The 16962-nt window shown below is 41.4% G+C and overlaps 1 protein-coding gene across 5 annotated transcripts in view; it reads left to right on the forward strand.

Moving 5' to 3' along the window:
• mical1 (microtubule associated monooxygenase, calponin and LIM domain containing 1) overlaps nt 1-16962 on the forward strand; it is a 33715-nt gene that overhangs the window by 2616 nt on the left and 14137 nt on the right. For 3 of the 5 annotated variants that reach the window (XM_080445085.1, XM_080445089.1, XM_080445088.1), the window contains 11 exons: nt 4346-4646; nt 5372-5579; nt 6561-6668; nt 7533-7628; nt 8880-9035; nt 10820-10920; nt 11125-11376; nt 13512-13627; nt 14043-14169; nt 15013-15082; nt 16169-16316. In XM_080445085.1, coding sequence (XP_080301211.1) covers nt 4389-4646; nt 5372-5579; nt 6561-6668; nt 7533-7628; nt 8880-9035; nt 10820-10920; nt 11125-11376; nt 13512-13627; nt 14043-14169; nt 15013-15082; nt 16169-16316 — 1640 coding nt within the window. In that variant the 5' untranslated portion in view covers nt 4346-4388. Of the gene's footprint in view, nt 1-2573; nt 2595-4345; nt 4647-5371; nt 5580-6560; nt 6669-7532; nt 7629-8879; nt 9036-10819; nt 10921-11124; nt 11377-13511; nt 13628-14042; nt 14170-15012; nt 15083-16168; nt 16317-16962 lie in introns of those variants that run through there. The other 2 variants (XM_080445087.1, XM_080445086.1) reach the window with 2 other exon arrangements.

Raw genomic sequence — 16962 nt, forward strand, 5'->3', positions numbered from 1 at the left:
GGGATAGTGGATTCTAGAAGCACCCGCTGGTTTATAAAATCACCCGTCAAGTGCACACAGACACTACAATGGCTTTGTGCGTTGGACCATGAGCCGTGTTGCCAGCCTTGGAGAGAAATAAGCAACCGCAGTCGCAGGTCTATGAAAACAAAAAGAAGCAACTCTAAGGCCACATGAGCACTTCAAACTACTAACTAGAGCTTTCATATCCCCTAAATATTTCAGCCCGGCTCGACTAATAATTGACAAATTAGACCCAGCCCAGCCCATCAGTCATTTTTCTAAAGAAGCCTTATTTCTCATTAAATCTTGGTAATATATGAATGATCTGTGTGTGAAATGCGCTCTTTCTTTATACAAACCCATGCTCGCTCACTCTACCGCAAATGCCTCTCTCTCTTTGTACAACCCCATGCTCACTCTACCGCAAATGTGCTCTCTCTCTTCATATAAACCGATGCTCACTCTACCGCATATGCGCTCTCTCTCTTCATATAAACCGATGCTCACTCTACCGCATATGCGCTCTCTCTCTTCATATAAACCGATGCTCACTCTACCGCAAATGCGCTATCTCTCTTCATACAAACCCATGGTCACTCTACCACAAACGCCACCACCACTCCCAGCGGGGTCATTTTGATTCTATGACGGCTGCCGTCTAGTTATCATCAGTGCCAGTGTTGTGAGGAAAAACAACTAACAAGCAACCAGGTCTAGGAAAACCAGCCCAAAAGAAGCGAGTCAAGCGACTATGGGCCACATGAGCACTCTAACATATACATCAGCTATTTGAAAATAGCAGATCTACAAGCTCACAACGCCTCCCATGCAAACGCTACGTTCATGACCCCCCAAAATAACCATATTTGAACTGGGGACCCCCCCATTTTGTTTGACTCGGTTCCACAGATAAATATTGTGAAAATAGCAGATCTACAAGCTCGCCAGGCGTTGGGTGCTCCATTGTGGTCTCGACCCACAGGTTGAGAACCACTGCATTAAAAGCTCCAAGCAAGTTACATGTCTAGTAGGCTATGTTGTTGACCACGTAATGTAATGTTTTTGGTTTAGTGATAGGCTACTCCGTGGCGCGCGCGCGCCTCATTGTGCTGTCCAAAATAACAGATCTGTAGCTGTCGACACGACATGATGCAGCGCCGTTGATAGCTTGTATGTCTGTTATTTTGGGTAGGTATAGGCGACGCACATACGCATCGCAGCAATGTGTCTGGATTTGAGAGGCTTTGATTGATGTAAACTTAAAGTTTAGCTCTGTTCGGGATTACTGAACAAAGGTGGATGATGAAAGATAACGGGGACAATATGGATGTAAGTTAACTTTAATTAACTGCGTCACTTCAGAGGAAACTATGGAGCAACTTCAGAGATGTTTACACACCCCTGGAATCCATTAGAACGGTGGAAATAGAACGATAACAGCCAACGTGAGTACATACTGTAGGCTATAGACCTTTCCTAAAACTGTCCAATTTATTATACCCATGTGCTACTGTTTGTCTGTGTACCACGTAGGAGCGTTGTCGCAACATGATGTAATTAATTATTTGGGAGCAGCCAGTGTGTACCAATAGTATACATATTTTAAATGGCTTTCATATACTATTCCGGATCTGACTAATATGACAAGCTTATTGTGAACACAATAGGCTACAAATTAATATAAAAATGTATTTGGATAAAATAAAAAAAAAGAAGGAAAACAAGCCCAATGTGGCTTATAATAATCAGACCAGGCAACAGTGCAGACAGGTAGATAGGCTAGAGCATATATTGGATCGGGATGACGGCTAGCGCAGTCTTCTCTTAAAGGCAATGGCTTCTGGCACGGTGATTGGTTTTATCATTGTAACGCCCAAACCACACCTATGCATAATGTAACGGGTAGCTCAGGTGTTTGGCGGGTCACGGGGGTGCCATAGAATACCGAATTTTGCGGGGAAACGCCTCTTGCCTAGTCCTTCATCCCTAATTAGTGGTTTGTTCAAATCTGGCTCTGAATAGAGCCCACAGGCCCTTCCTGTAGTCGAACTTTCCCTCAGGCCTCAATTTAAAAAGTCACAGACACACACACGCATACAAACACACAGACACACACACACACACACACACACACACACACACACACACACACACACACACACACACACACACACACACACACACACACACACACACACACACACACACACACACACACACACACACACACACACACACACACACACGCACAGGGCATTTTATTGTGTTAATTGTAGGGTCTGTGTCTCAGGTGCTGAGGGCAGAGGATGCAGAATAAGTCATAGCAGCAGGGAGTTTGGTGTGAGTGAAATTTTAGCATCAGGAAGGAAGGTCTGGCCATAAGTTATAGGAAATGCCGTGTTGCACACTTTAGAGTTTAGAATATAACAGTCACTTTGACAGACTCACGCACACTAAAGCCTGTGAGTTGTTGCTGATGTGGTTTCAGAATGTGTCAGAACGTGTCAGAAACTGCAGCGCGATGGTGTAGTAGCTGTATGGGTGGAATATTGTTTTGCTGATGAAGTTTGAATAAAATGCACAACTGCTGGGTATGATATTTGCATAAGTAACGTTTTCTCAGCAATGCTTTTGAACCTTTTTATTTTTGCACACAGCACAGCAGAACATCCACCAGTTTAGCATATCGCCTGAGTGTTCACCAATGCTTCATTTATACGTTGTATATTATTTAAATATATAGCAGATCTGGAAATAGCAGATACAGTATACAAGCTCACAACGTGACATGTTGTGAGCTTGTAGATTTGCTATTTTGGTTGTGCAACATTGTCGTACAATGAAATACTCGTAAATCAGGCAGTGCACACAGGAGACTTTGTTTTCTAAACTGACCCCACCTATTGCAAATGTGTTATTGCTAGCCCTTTGTATGCTAAATAATATTGCAAATGGTCTTAAATACGTTCTCATGAGCAGCTACCTTTTCCCCCTTCTCCGATACCACATCGACCATATTCGATATATCATTCTTTCACAAGAAGCCAAAGTACTTTGTATCTTCACTGCCTTAGTGGGTGAAGTTTTGCTTGTTTGCTTTCGTTTGTATTTTCAGTGTGTGGCCGTGCAGCACAGCCATAAATTAAAATGGTTCATCTTGCACAATGTATAGTTTCAGCATTGACATCGCAATGTGCGATAATAAGGTCTGAGGAAGAGCCTGGTGGCTCGAAACATTACCTGAAAAGAAACATGCAAGCGGGAGTGTATTGATAAACAGATTTCATTTATTTTGTTTACATGTTGAAGTTTTGATCCAGCACTCACCCAGCCTCGTAGGATTGTGATGTGTGTGTCTTCTGCCTTCTTCTCATATGTGCAATAGTGACTTTGCAAAGGACGCAATGTAGCTAAGGCAAATTGGGTCAGTCAGTCACAATGTGCTAAAACAGTCTTACTTCTTGAAAGAAAACAAAAACTTGCAAGGTTTGTATATTTCATGACTAATCTGGAAGAAAAACAGTACAGTTAATCTGATAAATAACATAATGGTTTAATGACTTCATGGTAACTGGTCTTGCACGCACATTCTGCGTTCACAGAGGTGTCATGCTGAGTCAAACAGTATTGAGCAACTGCCTTATTTCACCCTCTTCTTTCCAAATGGAGCTATTGAAGTTCAGATGCTGTATATGCAGATCTGCATGTGTCTGATTAAATTATGTAACTCTTGATTTTATTATATTGCAATTCCCCCCCCCCCCCCAAACCGTTCAGCCCTAGTTCATTCCTAACTACACCAGTGTTTCATGTGTGCTTTCAAGTTTCCTTTACACATGCTCTACCACCTACTGCAAATAATGACAGACAAGTCCTGAGGCACAGCGTGAGTATGACACATAATCCGTAGGCGTGGTGTTGAGTGGTGATAAAGTAAAGATATATAGAAGGCCACAGGAACAACTGGGGAAGTTAGTGGTGACTCAAGGCAACCTGCAGGTACAGTAATGAGGACATTTTCCACTTTTAAAGCTCTGTGCTATAATTACGAGGGGCAGAATTTCCCCGCACTCCCTATTATCTAGTGCTTCGTCAGACTTGTGGACATCCCCCCCAGATAAAATGACACTCCAGTGACATACATTTAAGAGTCAGTTTGTGATTATCTAACCATCTAAACCTACTTTATCTTCGTCTGTCCAGGTTTTCTAAAGCTTTACCGTACATACTGGTAGTAAAATCCTCTGTTAATGTATCCATTTTTAACTCTGAAAGTATACAAATTTAACTACATTTGTATACTTTCAGAGATAACTTAACAGTGTATCCCCTTCCTCTGCAGTCAACCCTCCAAACCGAGCAGGCTCAGGTCGCCATTCTGCATCATGGCAAGCCATGACCCTACCAACCCATCCCATGCTGTCTTTGACCTCTTCGTCCAAGCTGCAACCTGCAAGGATGTTCAACGCCACTTTGCTGAGCTCTGCAAGCAACTGGATGTGGATGCCAAAGACTACAGGAACTTCTACACCAAGCTAAAAGAAAGGCTGAACTACTGGAAGGCCAAAGCACTGTTGGACAAGTTGGATAAGAGGGCATCCCACCAAGATTACAAGCAAGGAAAAGCTTGTGCCAAAAACAAGGTAGAGAAACATATTTTTTTTTAAACAAAGAGAAATAACAGAGTCTGTGATGAAAATCCACACCTGGTCCATTTCCTGTGAATATACTGAAAGTATATCTTGTTCTCTGTTTGAGGGAAATGGAACAGGCTTTTATTTTTGATTGCTCTAGTTTTGAGAGCATTGCTAGAGAATAGAAGAACAAATCTGATTAGATATTGCTAGCGTATGTTATAAAGCATCACATTGAATATGTTGTATTATTGTGTCTGTTATTTCAGTCATTAATAAAACATAGTAATTTATTGGCACAACACCAGTGACATTTCGAGCAAATGCTCTTCATCAGACAAAAATAAACAGTAGAGAGACACCATCTTAAATACATATGATACACTAGTATATACAGTACATGGGATATGCAGGCCCGGCTTAATGCACAGGCTTTAGGGGCTGCAGCCCAGGGCACCAAGCTTAGGGGGTACCAAACACCAAAGAAAGACAGACAGGACTATTACACTATTATGCTGTCGAAATACTTTCTATTCCTGGGGCAGCTGAAATAGTGCTAAATTGGTGCGCTTCTTTAAAAAAAAAATATATATATATATTATTATTTTATGTTTTATTACTGTCTTTTTTGTGTGTGTTTTGCACCTGCTTCAAAAGTTGTTGTGAATGTGCACAACTACATTGTATTGTTTAACAGGTCAGTCATTACCCTCATTCTTTGTCCTCCCCGCCAGTGTCTTGTGTTGGGTGCTGGACCATGTGGATTGAGGACGGCTATAGAGCTGTCCCTGCTGGGTGCTCAGGTGGTGGTATTGGAGAAGAGGGAGACATTCTCCAGGAATAACGTCCTCCACCTCTGGCCCTACACCATATACGACCTCCGCGGGCTAGGGGCCAAAAAGTTCTATGGCAAATTCTGTACCGGAACTCTGGATCACATCTGTGAGTCATTAGTGTGATTTAGATAGATTTAGATAGATAGATGTGTGTACTATATACAGTGTAGGTATATAGAGTTTATGTGTATAACAAGTCATAAGTCATAAGTCACTGGAAGCATATAGTATTTATGACAATGTTTCTTAAGGTAAGAAAATCAAGTCTAAAGTTCGTCAAAAACCCATCCGCTTGCGGAAATAAATTCTTTCTGACACCAGCAGGGGTAAAACAGCTAAACTACAGGCCCTTCATATGAACTGTCACTTGAACTCTCTTCCTTATTCGAGTCCATTTCAAAGCAGGAAGCTGGGCCCTTGGTATAAGTGCAGTATATATGAATGTTCATGTCAGTCTTGATCAGGTAGTTGTGGTGGTGCCACCGCAATGCTCCCACTTCCTGTGTGCAACGTCTTGCATCTTACAGATGATCTCACACAATACCAGAGCTTGCCTTTGCAGCATGTGTGTACTGAAATCACATAGTTCAACCTTGATATAGTCTATAGGTTAGCGATTCCCAACCTGTGGTAGGCTGTGAGGATAATGCTATATCACTTTTTTCCTTTTTTGTTCTCTTTTTTAATGTGTTTTCATTGTGATACCAATAAATAAGAACTTAAAGAATACCACGTTGGTTCCATTGATCCAAGCTGGAACACAATCGATTGATTGATTGCTAAAATAAATGCTCTGAAAATGCACGCGGCCCACCCATCTGAAGGGGTCAAATGGGTGGGCTGTGTACACTTTAAAGACTTTCAAGTGGGCCCTGATCCAGAAAAGATTGGAAACCGCTGGTCTGGGTGGAACTGTATATAAGCAAAATTATTTCATTGTAAAAAAATAAAATCATGGCTAGTATGTTATACAATAGGAGAATAGTGCATAAATAGTATACATGTAAAAACAGCAAGAGCCGTATAGTGTTCACTGTTCAACTATGAATGAATGAATGAATGAATGAATAGTTTCTATTGTTTCCAGGCATTCGTCAGCTGCAGTTGATCCTACTGAAAGTATCTCTTCTCCTTGGAGTGGAGGTGCACACCGGACTGGAGTTCCAGGGCTTGATTGAACCATCTGAAAACAAAGGTGCTTCCCATATATTTTGTCACCAGCAATGATCGATCATTATCGATCACAATCACATGGCAGCCATTTTGCTCTTATGTCATACCCATGTATTTGAATGTTCACCTATTGTTGTGATTTAGTTTTAACAGTGGTGTATACATTTTTGTTTAAAATTAAAACAGTAAAATAATCACATTATGAAAGGACATTTGAGTATAATAGAAGAAATGCAATTATAATAACACTCTGACCCAACAACAGAATAATAAGAGAGTAAAATCACAGTGCTGAAGAATAATACAAAAAATCTCAATAATAGGATGCGGCAAACAAATGTTTTTTTGCTTTGATTTAAAAGAACTAAGACTTGTAGTGGACCTGTCCCGGTTTGCATAGTTCATGATATAGCAAAAGATCAGAAATGCGTTTTGGCTGTAAACCATTCATTGCTTTATAAACCAACAGTAGTATTTTCAAATCAATTCTTTGACAGACAGGGAGCCAAAAAGTCTATAATCCAAAGTGTTAGTAAACATATAACATAGAAAATATATTTTCAGGTCGGAATACCAATTTTATCCAATCAGCTTAAATTGTGTTCCAGTTCAATTTTGTCTGCTAATTTGTTTATTTTGTGACTTCCAGTTCCACTTATTTATCCTGTATATACTTATATACAGGATGATTGGATAAAATTGGAATCCTGACCTGAAAATAATTGTTCTGTTTACTAAAGAGCTGGAGAGAACAAGCACTCAACGCAATAATTGCAATATGAATATAGAGCTATTTAACAAATAAATCTAGCTTACTCCACCTTTGAAATTGTGTGAACCATTGTTTTCAGTACTGGTTTTATATATCTGCGCTTTCCATTGCCAGGTTGGACAGCCAAGCTGCACCCTCCGTCTCATCCCGCAGCCTCCTTCCAGTTTGATGTCTTCATCTCTGCTGGAGGAGGGAAGTTTGTCCCTGATGGTGAGAAACACACGCAAGCGTGCAAATCTTTGTATGTGTGATCTGAAAACAAAACAACTTATTCAAGTATTCAACTTTATTAACAGTTAGCAAATAGTACAGTGGTACGATTATACAATGCTGCTAAAAGGATAACACAAAAAGCCCTATGGGCTTGTTTCCATTGTGGTCCTGTGTATTCAATTCATCGATTTTAAAGACATACAATAATATACAAGACATCATCAGCACTTGTAGCAATAAAACGTGTACTGTATACAGTAAACGGTTGGAGGGGCGGGGGGGGGGGATCATTCCTGGTGTTAAGCTTAGGCTTTATTAATAGAGCCATGTGAATGCTTGGATATCAGGTTTATAAGTAGATTATTTTTGTTCATGGATTTTGTTTCTCTCATTCATTGTGATTATGGGCGAATCTGTTTGTTTTGCCACTAAAAAGGATGGGAACCAACAAAAAAAAGACTGGGTCAAAAATATTTGTTTCTAAACTAAATGTAAGGTAAAGTGATTTTTTTGGGGCCTTTTTATGCCTTTATTGATAGGATAGTAGGTTGACAGAAAATGGGGAGAGAGATGGGGAGTGACATGCAGCAAAGGCAGTCGGGATGGGGACTCACACCCGTGACCCGCTGTCAGGCTACTTTGGAGCCCAGGTGCCCGGACTGCTACGCCAGCGGTCCGGCCATTGCAAGAGTTATAAGCATATTTTGAAGATCATTGGCCATTTATTTTTATGTCTAATTTGAACGCTGTTTGCCTTGTAGGCTCTGTCTGCTCGTTGCATTCAAGTACGTCAGTTGCACAACATGCATGCAACAACTCAGTGGTGCAGTTGGTGTATCCAAGGCCCATGATGTGCACTGCAATGTTGTAATGCAACATCTATAAAAAATAATGCTACGGTTAACCACAGAGGACCAACAACATAACCAAGTGTATACTCGTTTACAAAAAAAGGTCCAAATGTGGTCCCTAATGTGGCGTGTGAATGATTTCGATTTCTTTCTTTTTGCCAGACCCAGAGGGTCGGCCTACATGAGGCTCTGCCCACTTTCGTCCATACATGGGCGAAAAAGACCGGCTGTATAAAAGGGACCCTTTCTTCTCCATACATGGGCATAAAAGGGACACAGGCTGACACGTCATACGAAGTCCGTCATACGAAGTCCTTATAAAGTACTAGGAATTTATTCTGGGTCTGGCAGAACCAGGTCTCCTGGTCTTGTTAACGTCTTCCCTCTTCTTTTCCAGGCTTCAAGCACAAGGAGTTGAGAGGCAAGCTGGCTATCGGGATCACGGCCAACTTCAACAACAAATACACGGCCGCCGAGATCCGGGTGCCTGAGATCAGCGGTGTGGCTCGTATCTACAACCAGAAGTTCTTCCAGAGCCTGCTGACTGAGACAGGTAGAGGTCCACATATCGTCCCCACAATGTAAAATCCCCAGCTGGATCAGATAGAGAGATAATGCCTCGATATCCTACTATAAATGCACAAAATCTGTCTGTGTGTGTGTGTGTCTCCAGTTCACGTATCTCAAGAACCGTCCGACTGATCAACTTCAAACTTGGCATGCATCGCATCGCATAGACGGGTACAACGGGTATACTGACATTGGGTACAACGGGTTTGCATAACCGGGTGGGGCATGCATTTCAAATTTGCATCGTTCTCGACTTGCAGTGACCAACGGGCAACAGTCTAGTTTAGAGAAATGGAGGTAGTTCGGTTTTGTCTCAGGCAGAAGACGCTCAAAACTGCAAAAAAATGCTCCCATTTTACCCCAGCCGCTCATTAACATTATTCAAGCAAAGGCACTGAACCAGGATATTTTTTAAATAAGTCACGAATATACCACAGATGTTTTCATACTCAGTCAAATCCTCAGTGTTAATGTATCCATTTGTATACTCTCAGAGTTAAATGAACACTTTTCGATTTTAGAGTGTACCTCTGTTGCGCCTCATCGAGCCCAACCTCCAGGGTGTGAAATGAGTGTTCGCAAGCCTCAGCTGGGGACAAACAAATGAGGAACACAGACGTTTGTGGTCATGTCAATAAATACTCCTTGTCATTCAAAGCAAGTTTCTTGTAAATGGTGCAATTATATAGCACGTTTCTCCAAAGCGCTTTACAATGTGCATTTACATTCACCCATTCACACACATTCACACAACGATGGAAGAGGCAACCATGCAAGGCAACAAGGGGTTCAGTGTCGCTCAAGGACACTTCGACAATAATCCAGGGGGAGCCTGGGATTTAACCCGAAAACTTCTGATTTCCAAGCGGCCGCTCTACCTCCTGAGCTCTACTGCCGACCACACTGTGAAAATATTCACCTGTTCTCTCCGTCCTACTTGTAACCTACTGTATTTTCTCCTATTTTAAAGGCCCAAACATAAACAAGTGGGTCGCCCCACCACCATAAATAAACAATAGCCAAGGGCCCACCCTGAAAGTTTTACATTGAGTCTAATACGGAAGAGACGGTTCATATGAATGGCCTGTAGTTTCGCTGTTTTACCCCTGTTGGTGTCAGAAAGAATATTCTCTCAATGAAAGCGGATGGGTTTTTGACGAACTTTAGACTTGATTTTCTTACCTTAATAAACGTTGTCATAAATACTATATGCTTCCAGTCGCTAGTTTAAAGTCTCCTTTCAATCATCTTGATATGCGTTTTGCTAAATGATGGTTCCATTTATTTTAAAATTGACGATAAAGTAGGCTATGCTCTAGGAGGGGCGGGATGATTTGATTGACAAGCTACACAACCAATAGCATTCATTCCCCGCCCCCGCTCTTGATTGACAAGCTACCCAACCCATAGCATTCTTTAGGGATCGATTTCCGGTTCCTATTCCCGGTCGCTTTTTGGCATATATTAAAGATGTGTGGCTTAGTCCATTCTTTTTATACATGACAATAGCATTGGAGACATGTTTTGGACTGGCCTAATAGATGTTACTGGTTGACTGACTGAGTGAGTGACAAAGTCACAGCATTACAGGATATATGTGAATCTAGCCCCTAATTTATATGTTCCAAACAATCCCACAACAGATTTACCCATTTAGCATTTTCATTTAATATTCACAAATATGTTTACTCCTTAATTTGAACTTCTTTGAACCATCTCACCCAGCTCTCTCTCAGCACATGCTCTTGTCTCTTTCTCCCAATGCAGGTATTGATCTGGAGAACATTGTCTACTACAAAGATGACACCCACTATTTTGTCATGACTGCTAAAAAGAAGAGCCTGCTGAACAAGGGGGTCATCAAACAGGTGAGCGTTTTTTTTCCGGAGACAGCTGGGAAGACTTCAGCTGAGATGGCCTATGATTGGCTGAGACGAGGAGAGGGGAGCGGTGGTTTTGCTTCACGTAATAACCTGTTCCGTCCACCACGGCTTGCCAAACTCAGACTTTCTGCAAGCAGGTGAGATTTCCGTTAGCTCACCCTCCCTTCTGCTCTTTCTGGGTCTCGCCAGGACTGCAGTGACGCAGCTGAGCTTCTGGCTGCTGCCAACGTGGATCAGGACGCCCTGCGCTGTTACGCCCAAGACGCCGCCCGCTTCTCCACGACACTGCCCCACCTGGAGTTTGCTCAGAACTATAAGGGACAGCCAGACGTGGCGATGTTTGACTTCACCTGCATGTACCGCGCTGAGAACGCCTCGCTGGTGAGGGAGCGGAAGGGCAAGAAACTGTTGATGGGCCTCGTTGGAGACTGCCTGGTGGAGGTAGGTGACCTACTATATACCGTAGGTCCACTGCTCTCTTAAACACTTATGCCCTATCCTATAGAAACCGAATGCAGATTTGTGCATGTGGCCCCTGGGGGACCCTGATGCCCCTATATGGGCATATTGATTCGATTCGGCAGTATGACATAGATCAGTCTAGTTTTCTAAATGTTTTAAAATAGCAATCTACAACAACGTGGGATATGTTTTAGTCCTGCTTTTAGTCAGACTGAATGAAATGCATGTATTTGCTTTTGGAACTGTCTCATTTGTTTGATATTTATTTTTAATATCACAATTTAATAAAGAATTTACTGTATGTTAACCACATTAACACTGGCGTCCTTATTTTCGGCAGATTTTTCAAGTTATTTGTTGTTGCATGCACGTGTTGCATTGCGATGCGTTTTGAGCTCGTAGATTGACTATTTTCGCTATTTGTTGTACAACAAAGTATATAGAGCACTGAAGTCCTGACGTCACTGCCAGTAGAGGGCGCTTTTCCGCAGGTTTGTGGCTTTACTTTTTGTGTTGATATTGGGGAATCTTAGATCGCTTCATATAAGAACTGTGTTCCAAAAATAAACACACCACCCTGGCGATTTTACTCATATGGATATGAAGCATAGACTGAAGGTGTAAATGTACACATTTACCCAAAGAGTAACACAATATAAACACTAGAAACGAGTCAAACAACCCAAAGACTACATTTCCCATGAACACGGCTGCTGTAGGGACAGTGATTTCAGACCCGGAAGTAGTAGTTCTTAAGACTTTTAAGGCAGAATTAATTCCATTTTCGCCAGAAACAGGCTGTATCAAATATGAATGAATATCATAAACGATGCAGAGCCACCCCCCTGACAAAAACACCACCAGGGTGGTGTGTTTATGTTTGGAACACAGTTCTTATATGACGTGATCTAAGATTCCCAAATGGGGATTTCAACACAAAAAATAAAGCCACGAACCCGTGAAACAGCGCCCTCTAGTGGCAGTGACGTCAGGCTTCGGTGCTCTATAGGGCTTACGTGATTAAGAAAATCCCCCCCTCTTATTGTCTCCGCCAGGCCGAAAGGCATGGCGAGAGAGTATGTTTTGCCCCCTGTCCGTCCGTCCGTGTGTGTGTCCGTCCGTCCGTCCGTCATTCTGTCTGTGGACAGCTAATCTCCGGCACCGTTGGCTTGCTCGCAGTGAAACTGTGCACACACACTCCCTGGATATCACAGCAGAACCTCTGACCCAAATTTTTCACATGGGCCTTTTATAGCGCCACCAGGAGGCCGATTTATGCAAAACATATTTTTTGACAGTACTCCTACAGATTTTGTCCAAAAATCCCGTAAATCGGTACACAGTATCTCTATAGTCATTAAACAAAACGGGTCTTTCAGATTTTTCATATACCATCCTGATTGGCTAGAAATGGCTTTCAAAGTTTGCAGGAGTGCTCCGTTTTGAACAAAATACCTAAAATCATGAACACAGCATGCAATTTCCTTGAAATTTTGCATGCATATTCCCACTATGCCGAGGAAGAAATGCCACTTGAAAATGTTCAAATCAGCCTCATGGTGACGCTATAACAGGCCCATTCGTGTTTTTACCTATAACTGCACCGATCTGTGTAAAACTTTGTAAGCGCACTCCCTAGAGGTCAAGGAAAAACCTGTGCCCTGCATTTTTCACATCTGCCTTTTAGAGCGCCACCAGGAGGCCGACTTATGTAAAACACATTTTTGTATATTACTCTTTCCGATTTGACCCAAATTTCACGCAAATTGGTACACATGATCTCTATAGTCATGTGATCAAGACGGATGTGTTTGATTTTTCACATTCCATCCTGATTGGCTAAGATTGACATCTAAAGTTTGCAGTAGTGGCTTGTTTTGAACAAAATGCCTCAAATCATGAATGCAGTGTCTGATTGCCGTGCAAGGCCTAAGAAGAAATGGCACCCTTTTCACATTGGCCTATTATAGCGCCACCAGGAGGCCACAATAACCTATCTGACCTGGCGGAGACCTGTGCTCCGAGGAGCACTTTTTCTAGTTTGTATTTTATTTGACAAATCAAGCCCTGCTTGCTTTAATGCTGGCATTCATTTTCTTTTTTTTGGTTTGCAGCCTTTCTGGCCTCTTGGGACCGGTATCGCCCGTGGGTTCCTCGCCTGTTTCGATGTGGCATGGATGGTGAGGAGCTGGGGCATGGGGGATCCACACCTCAAGGTCCTGGCTGAAAGGTGAGCCAGGTCGATATTGGAATCATACAGAGATTATTTGAGTCATTGGACCTGTACTTTCCCTAATTTGACAAAACCGACCAGTACAGGTTTCATAAGACTCGGATTTCATTCACTTCCCCTGATAAATAGATGTCATGTTCTTTTTACTTTGAATATAAAGGTAGTGATATTAACATCATTATACTTCTGTATCGTCATCTGCCATTTTAGTTTATCTCCCTGTTAGCTGTTCTGTGACTATGCTTGAATTCCTCTGATTCATTACAGAGTACATGGTTGGTTAAATGTGCATAAGTAAACATTGGTCTGATCATCATGTTTCCACCACAGAGCTTGAAGCACAGACATGAATCATTTCGATCTGGTTGCATCTCTCCCTCTCTGTGTCTCATTTTATGAATGCAATGGACAGAGAGAGTTTATACCAGCTACTGTCTCAGACCACCCCAGAAAACACCAGCAAGAACTACACCAACTACAGCATTGACCCCTCAACCCGCTATCGGCACGTCAACCTCTCGTCCATAAAGACCAGCCAGGTTGGGATAGATTTTCTGTTGTAGTATTATTATTATTATTATCATTATTACTACTACTACTAAGGCGATGCCCGTTGATGACCTCCCACTCGGTACTGCACTCCTCTCGGGTTAACCCATTAAAACCTGAGGCCGATTCTTTAATGCCTTCTAAATCAGTAGCTCTCAAACTTTTTGGTAATTTAAAATTATTCGACATTTTTCAAACACTTTCAAGATTTTTCAAAAATGTTCTGTAATTGTACTAATTTAAAATATATATAACTTGTTCTCTACTTAAAACTTAAATATCAGCAAGAAGATGCTTAAAGTGTATCACTTTTGGAGACATTTTAGGTATTTTCTGTGTATCATGGATGTGCTATTGTTGTTTGTTTTGTAGTGTATGTTTGCCAAAGACGTGTAATTTTATTCTGCCTCTTGGCTAGTTCACACTTGAAAAAGAAACTTTGTCTCAATGTGTTTTTTACTGGTTAAATAAAGGTTAAATAAAATAAAATAACTACAGTTGCCATGGGTGAAAATTATACCCACTTCCTCCAGCGCCCCATGGATCATTCCAGCAGTACAGTATTTCACATAGTGTGGATTTGTTGCCAGGAAACTGCAATGTAAGGTCTATTGAGTTGGCAGGGCAGAGGGACTGGCTTTAGTATAGGAGAGCTTATTGATTATTGGGCTTTAGAGAGTTTTCACAAAATACCACCTAAATTGCACTGCATAAAGACGTATTGGAATTACAACACAGTGTTGTGTTGTATTGTGTTCTGTTCTGTTTTATTTCAGCTCATACGAGGATAATGCACGACTACAGCTTGTGAATGTAACTTTTCTCTCGTACAGGTGCAGAACCTATATGATGCTGAGAAGTCTAATACGTCCAGCAAGAAGCAGAAGAGCAGGATGCGCCAAGGTCAGCTGTTCCTTCATATCAGTTTGGTGGTCACTACTGTAGTTGTTCTTAACACATATTAGCGACAGCTGAAGCCTTATATCTCCTCTGGCCAGTGTGAGCAGTAGATGTTTAGTTTCCCATGCGGGAGACACCGGTTAAAATCCAGAAGGTTACTTATTACGTTGCTGTCAGGCAGAAACCTTGTATCTCCATATTTCCATTTTCTTTGTTTTTTCATAAATTACTGCCCTACTTTGTCATACAACAGTGTTGCACAATTGTAGCAAAAAATTGCAGATCTACAAGGCAAGCTCGAGCTTGTAAATCTGCTACTTTTGCAAAAAAAAAAATATTTTTTTAAGTAAGTCTGTCTCTGGGTTTCATAAATATTGAACCAACGAAAAGTATTAGCAAGAGCTTGTGACTAAATAATAACTACATTGGTTCCTTTGGAACACACCTTCTGTTTTTCCATTTTCTGAAAAGAAACCGTCTTGGACATACAAGGTTTCCACTCGACAGCAACGATATGCAACATACTGTACAAAGGAGATCATTCACACACATGATCACATCCACTCAGTGTTAATTTTGTCGACTAAGACTAGACTAAAGGTCCTTACACACCGGGGGTGATTTTTTCATGCGAATAATACTTTTTTTTTAAAACCTTATAAAGTCAATGCAAGCTTACACATCAGTTTCGCGGAGCGAAAAAGCGTCTTTTATTTATTCGTCCGAATTAGAGTCTGAATTTTGCGTATATTCGCATAATCGCCGGTGTGTAATGACCTTTAGGCTAAACAATTTCAGAAGACTAAAATAGGACTAAAACTAAATGGTGTGTTATTCAAAGGACTAAGACTAAGACTAAAGCAGAATTTGTTGCAGTGTAATTGTTTTTGACTAAGACTAAAAGACTAAGGTTTTTGATATTTAGTCGACTAGACTAAGACTAAACATTTTCAGAAGACTAAAGTAGGACTAAAACTAAATGGTGTGTTATTCAAAAGACTAAGACTAAATCAATATTTGCTGTCAAAATTAACACTGCATCCACTAATATAACCACTGAAAATCGTCATTGCCGTTTTCCTCCAACAGATTCGTCCGGGGGTTTTGAGGAGCTGTTGAGGTGGTGTCAGCACAACACTGCAGGCTGTGAGAGGGTCAAGGTCCACGACCTCACCCAGTCCTGGAGGTCCGGTCTGGCTCTGTGTGCCCTCATCCACCGCTTCAGACCCATGCTCATGTGAGTCGACCTTTCATCTACCATAAACCAGTGATTCTTTTTCATTTCAAGGACCCCCAGTTTGATCTGCATTTGCTACAGACCCCCATTTGAAACGATTTTTATCTCTGGCACCCTAATTTACACTGTAAAATCCTCAGCGTTAACTCTGAGAGTGTACAAATGGAAACCAAATGGACCATTACATTTTGGTTCCATTTGTACACTCTCAGAGTTACAGACCCATTTAGGTCCATGGACTAAGGGTGAGGGTCCTAACTATCATCATTTACCCTGATGGAGGGTAAATGGACCCCACGTTGACAACCAGTGCCATGAACAACACAGATAATGAGGCATCGGTGGCCCAATCCACTTTAACAGTGTTGTTTTGGCCCACTTCTTGACAGCAATTTACATCCCATGTTTTCTGTTTTCCTCTTAAGGGATTTTAACCCATTAAAACCGGTAAAGCATCTGTGTAATTTTAGATTGTAGCTATATATATATATGAGAGTGTGTGTGTCACGATAAAAAAAATGCGTCACTGCGTGCCACTCTATGAGCTTGTAGATCTGCTATTTTTGAAAAATGTTGAAAATTTTTACAAATCTTTGAATATATATTTTTAAAGCAAACATTTTGAACTCAAATCTTTGCTTCTTGA

This window comes from Gymnoscopelus braueri, assembly GCF_963280865.1.
Source record: "Gymnoscopelus braueri genome assembly, chromosome: 12".
Lineage (NCBI taxonomy): Eukaryota > Metazoa > Chordata > Actinopteri > Myctophiformes > Myctophidae > Gymnoscopelus > Gymnoscopelus braueri.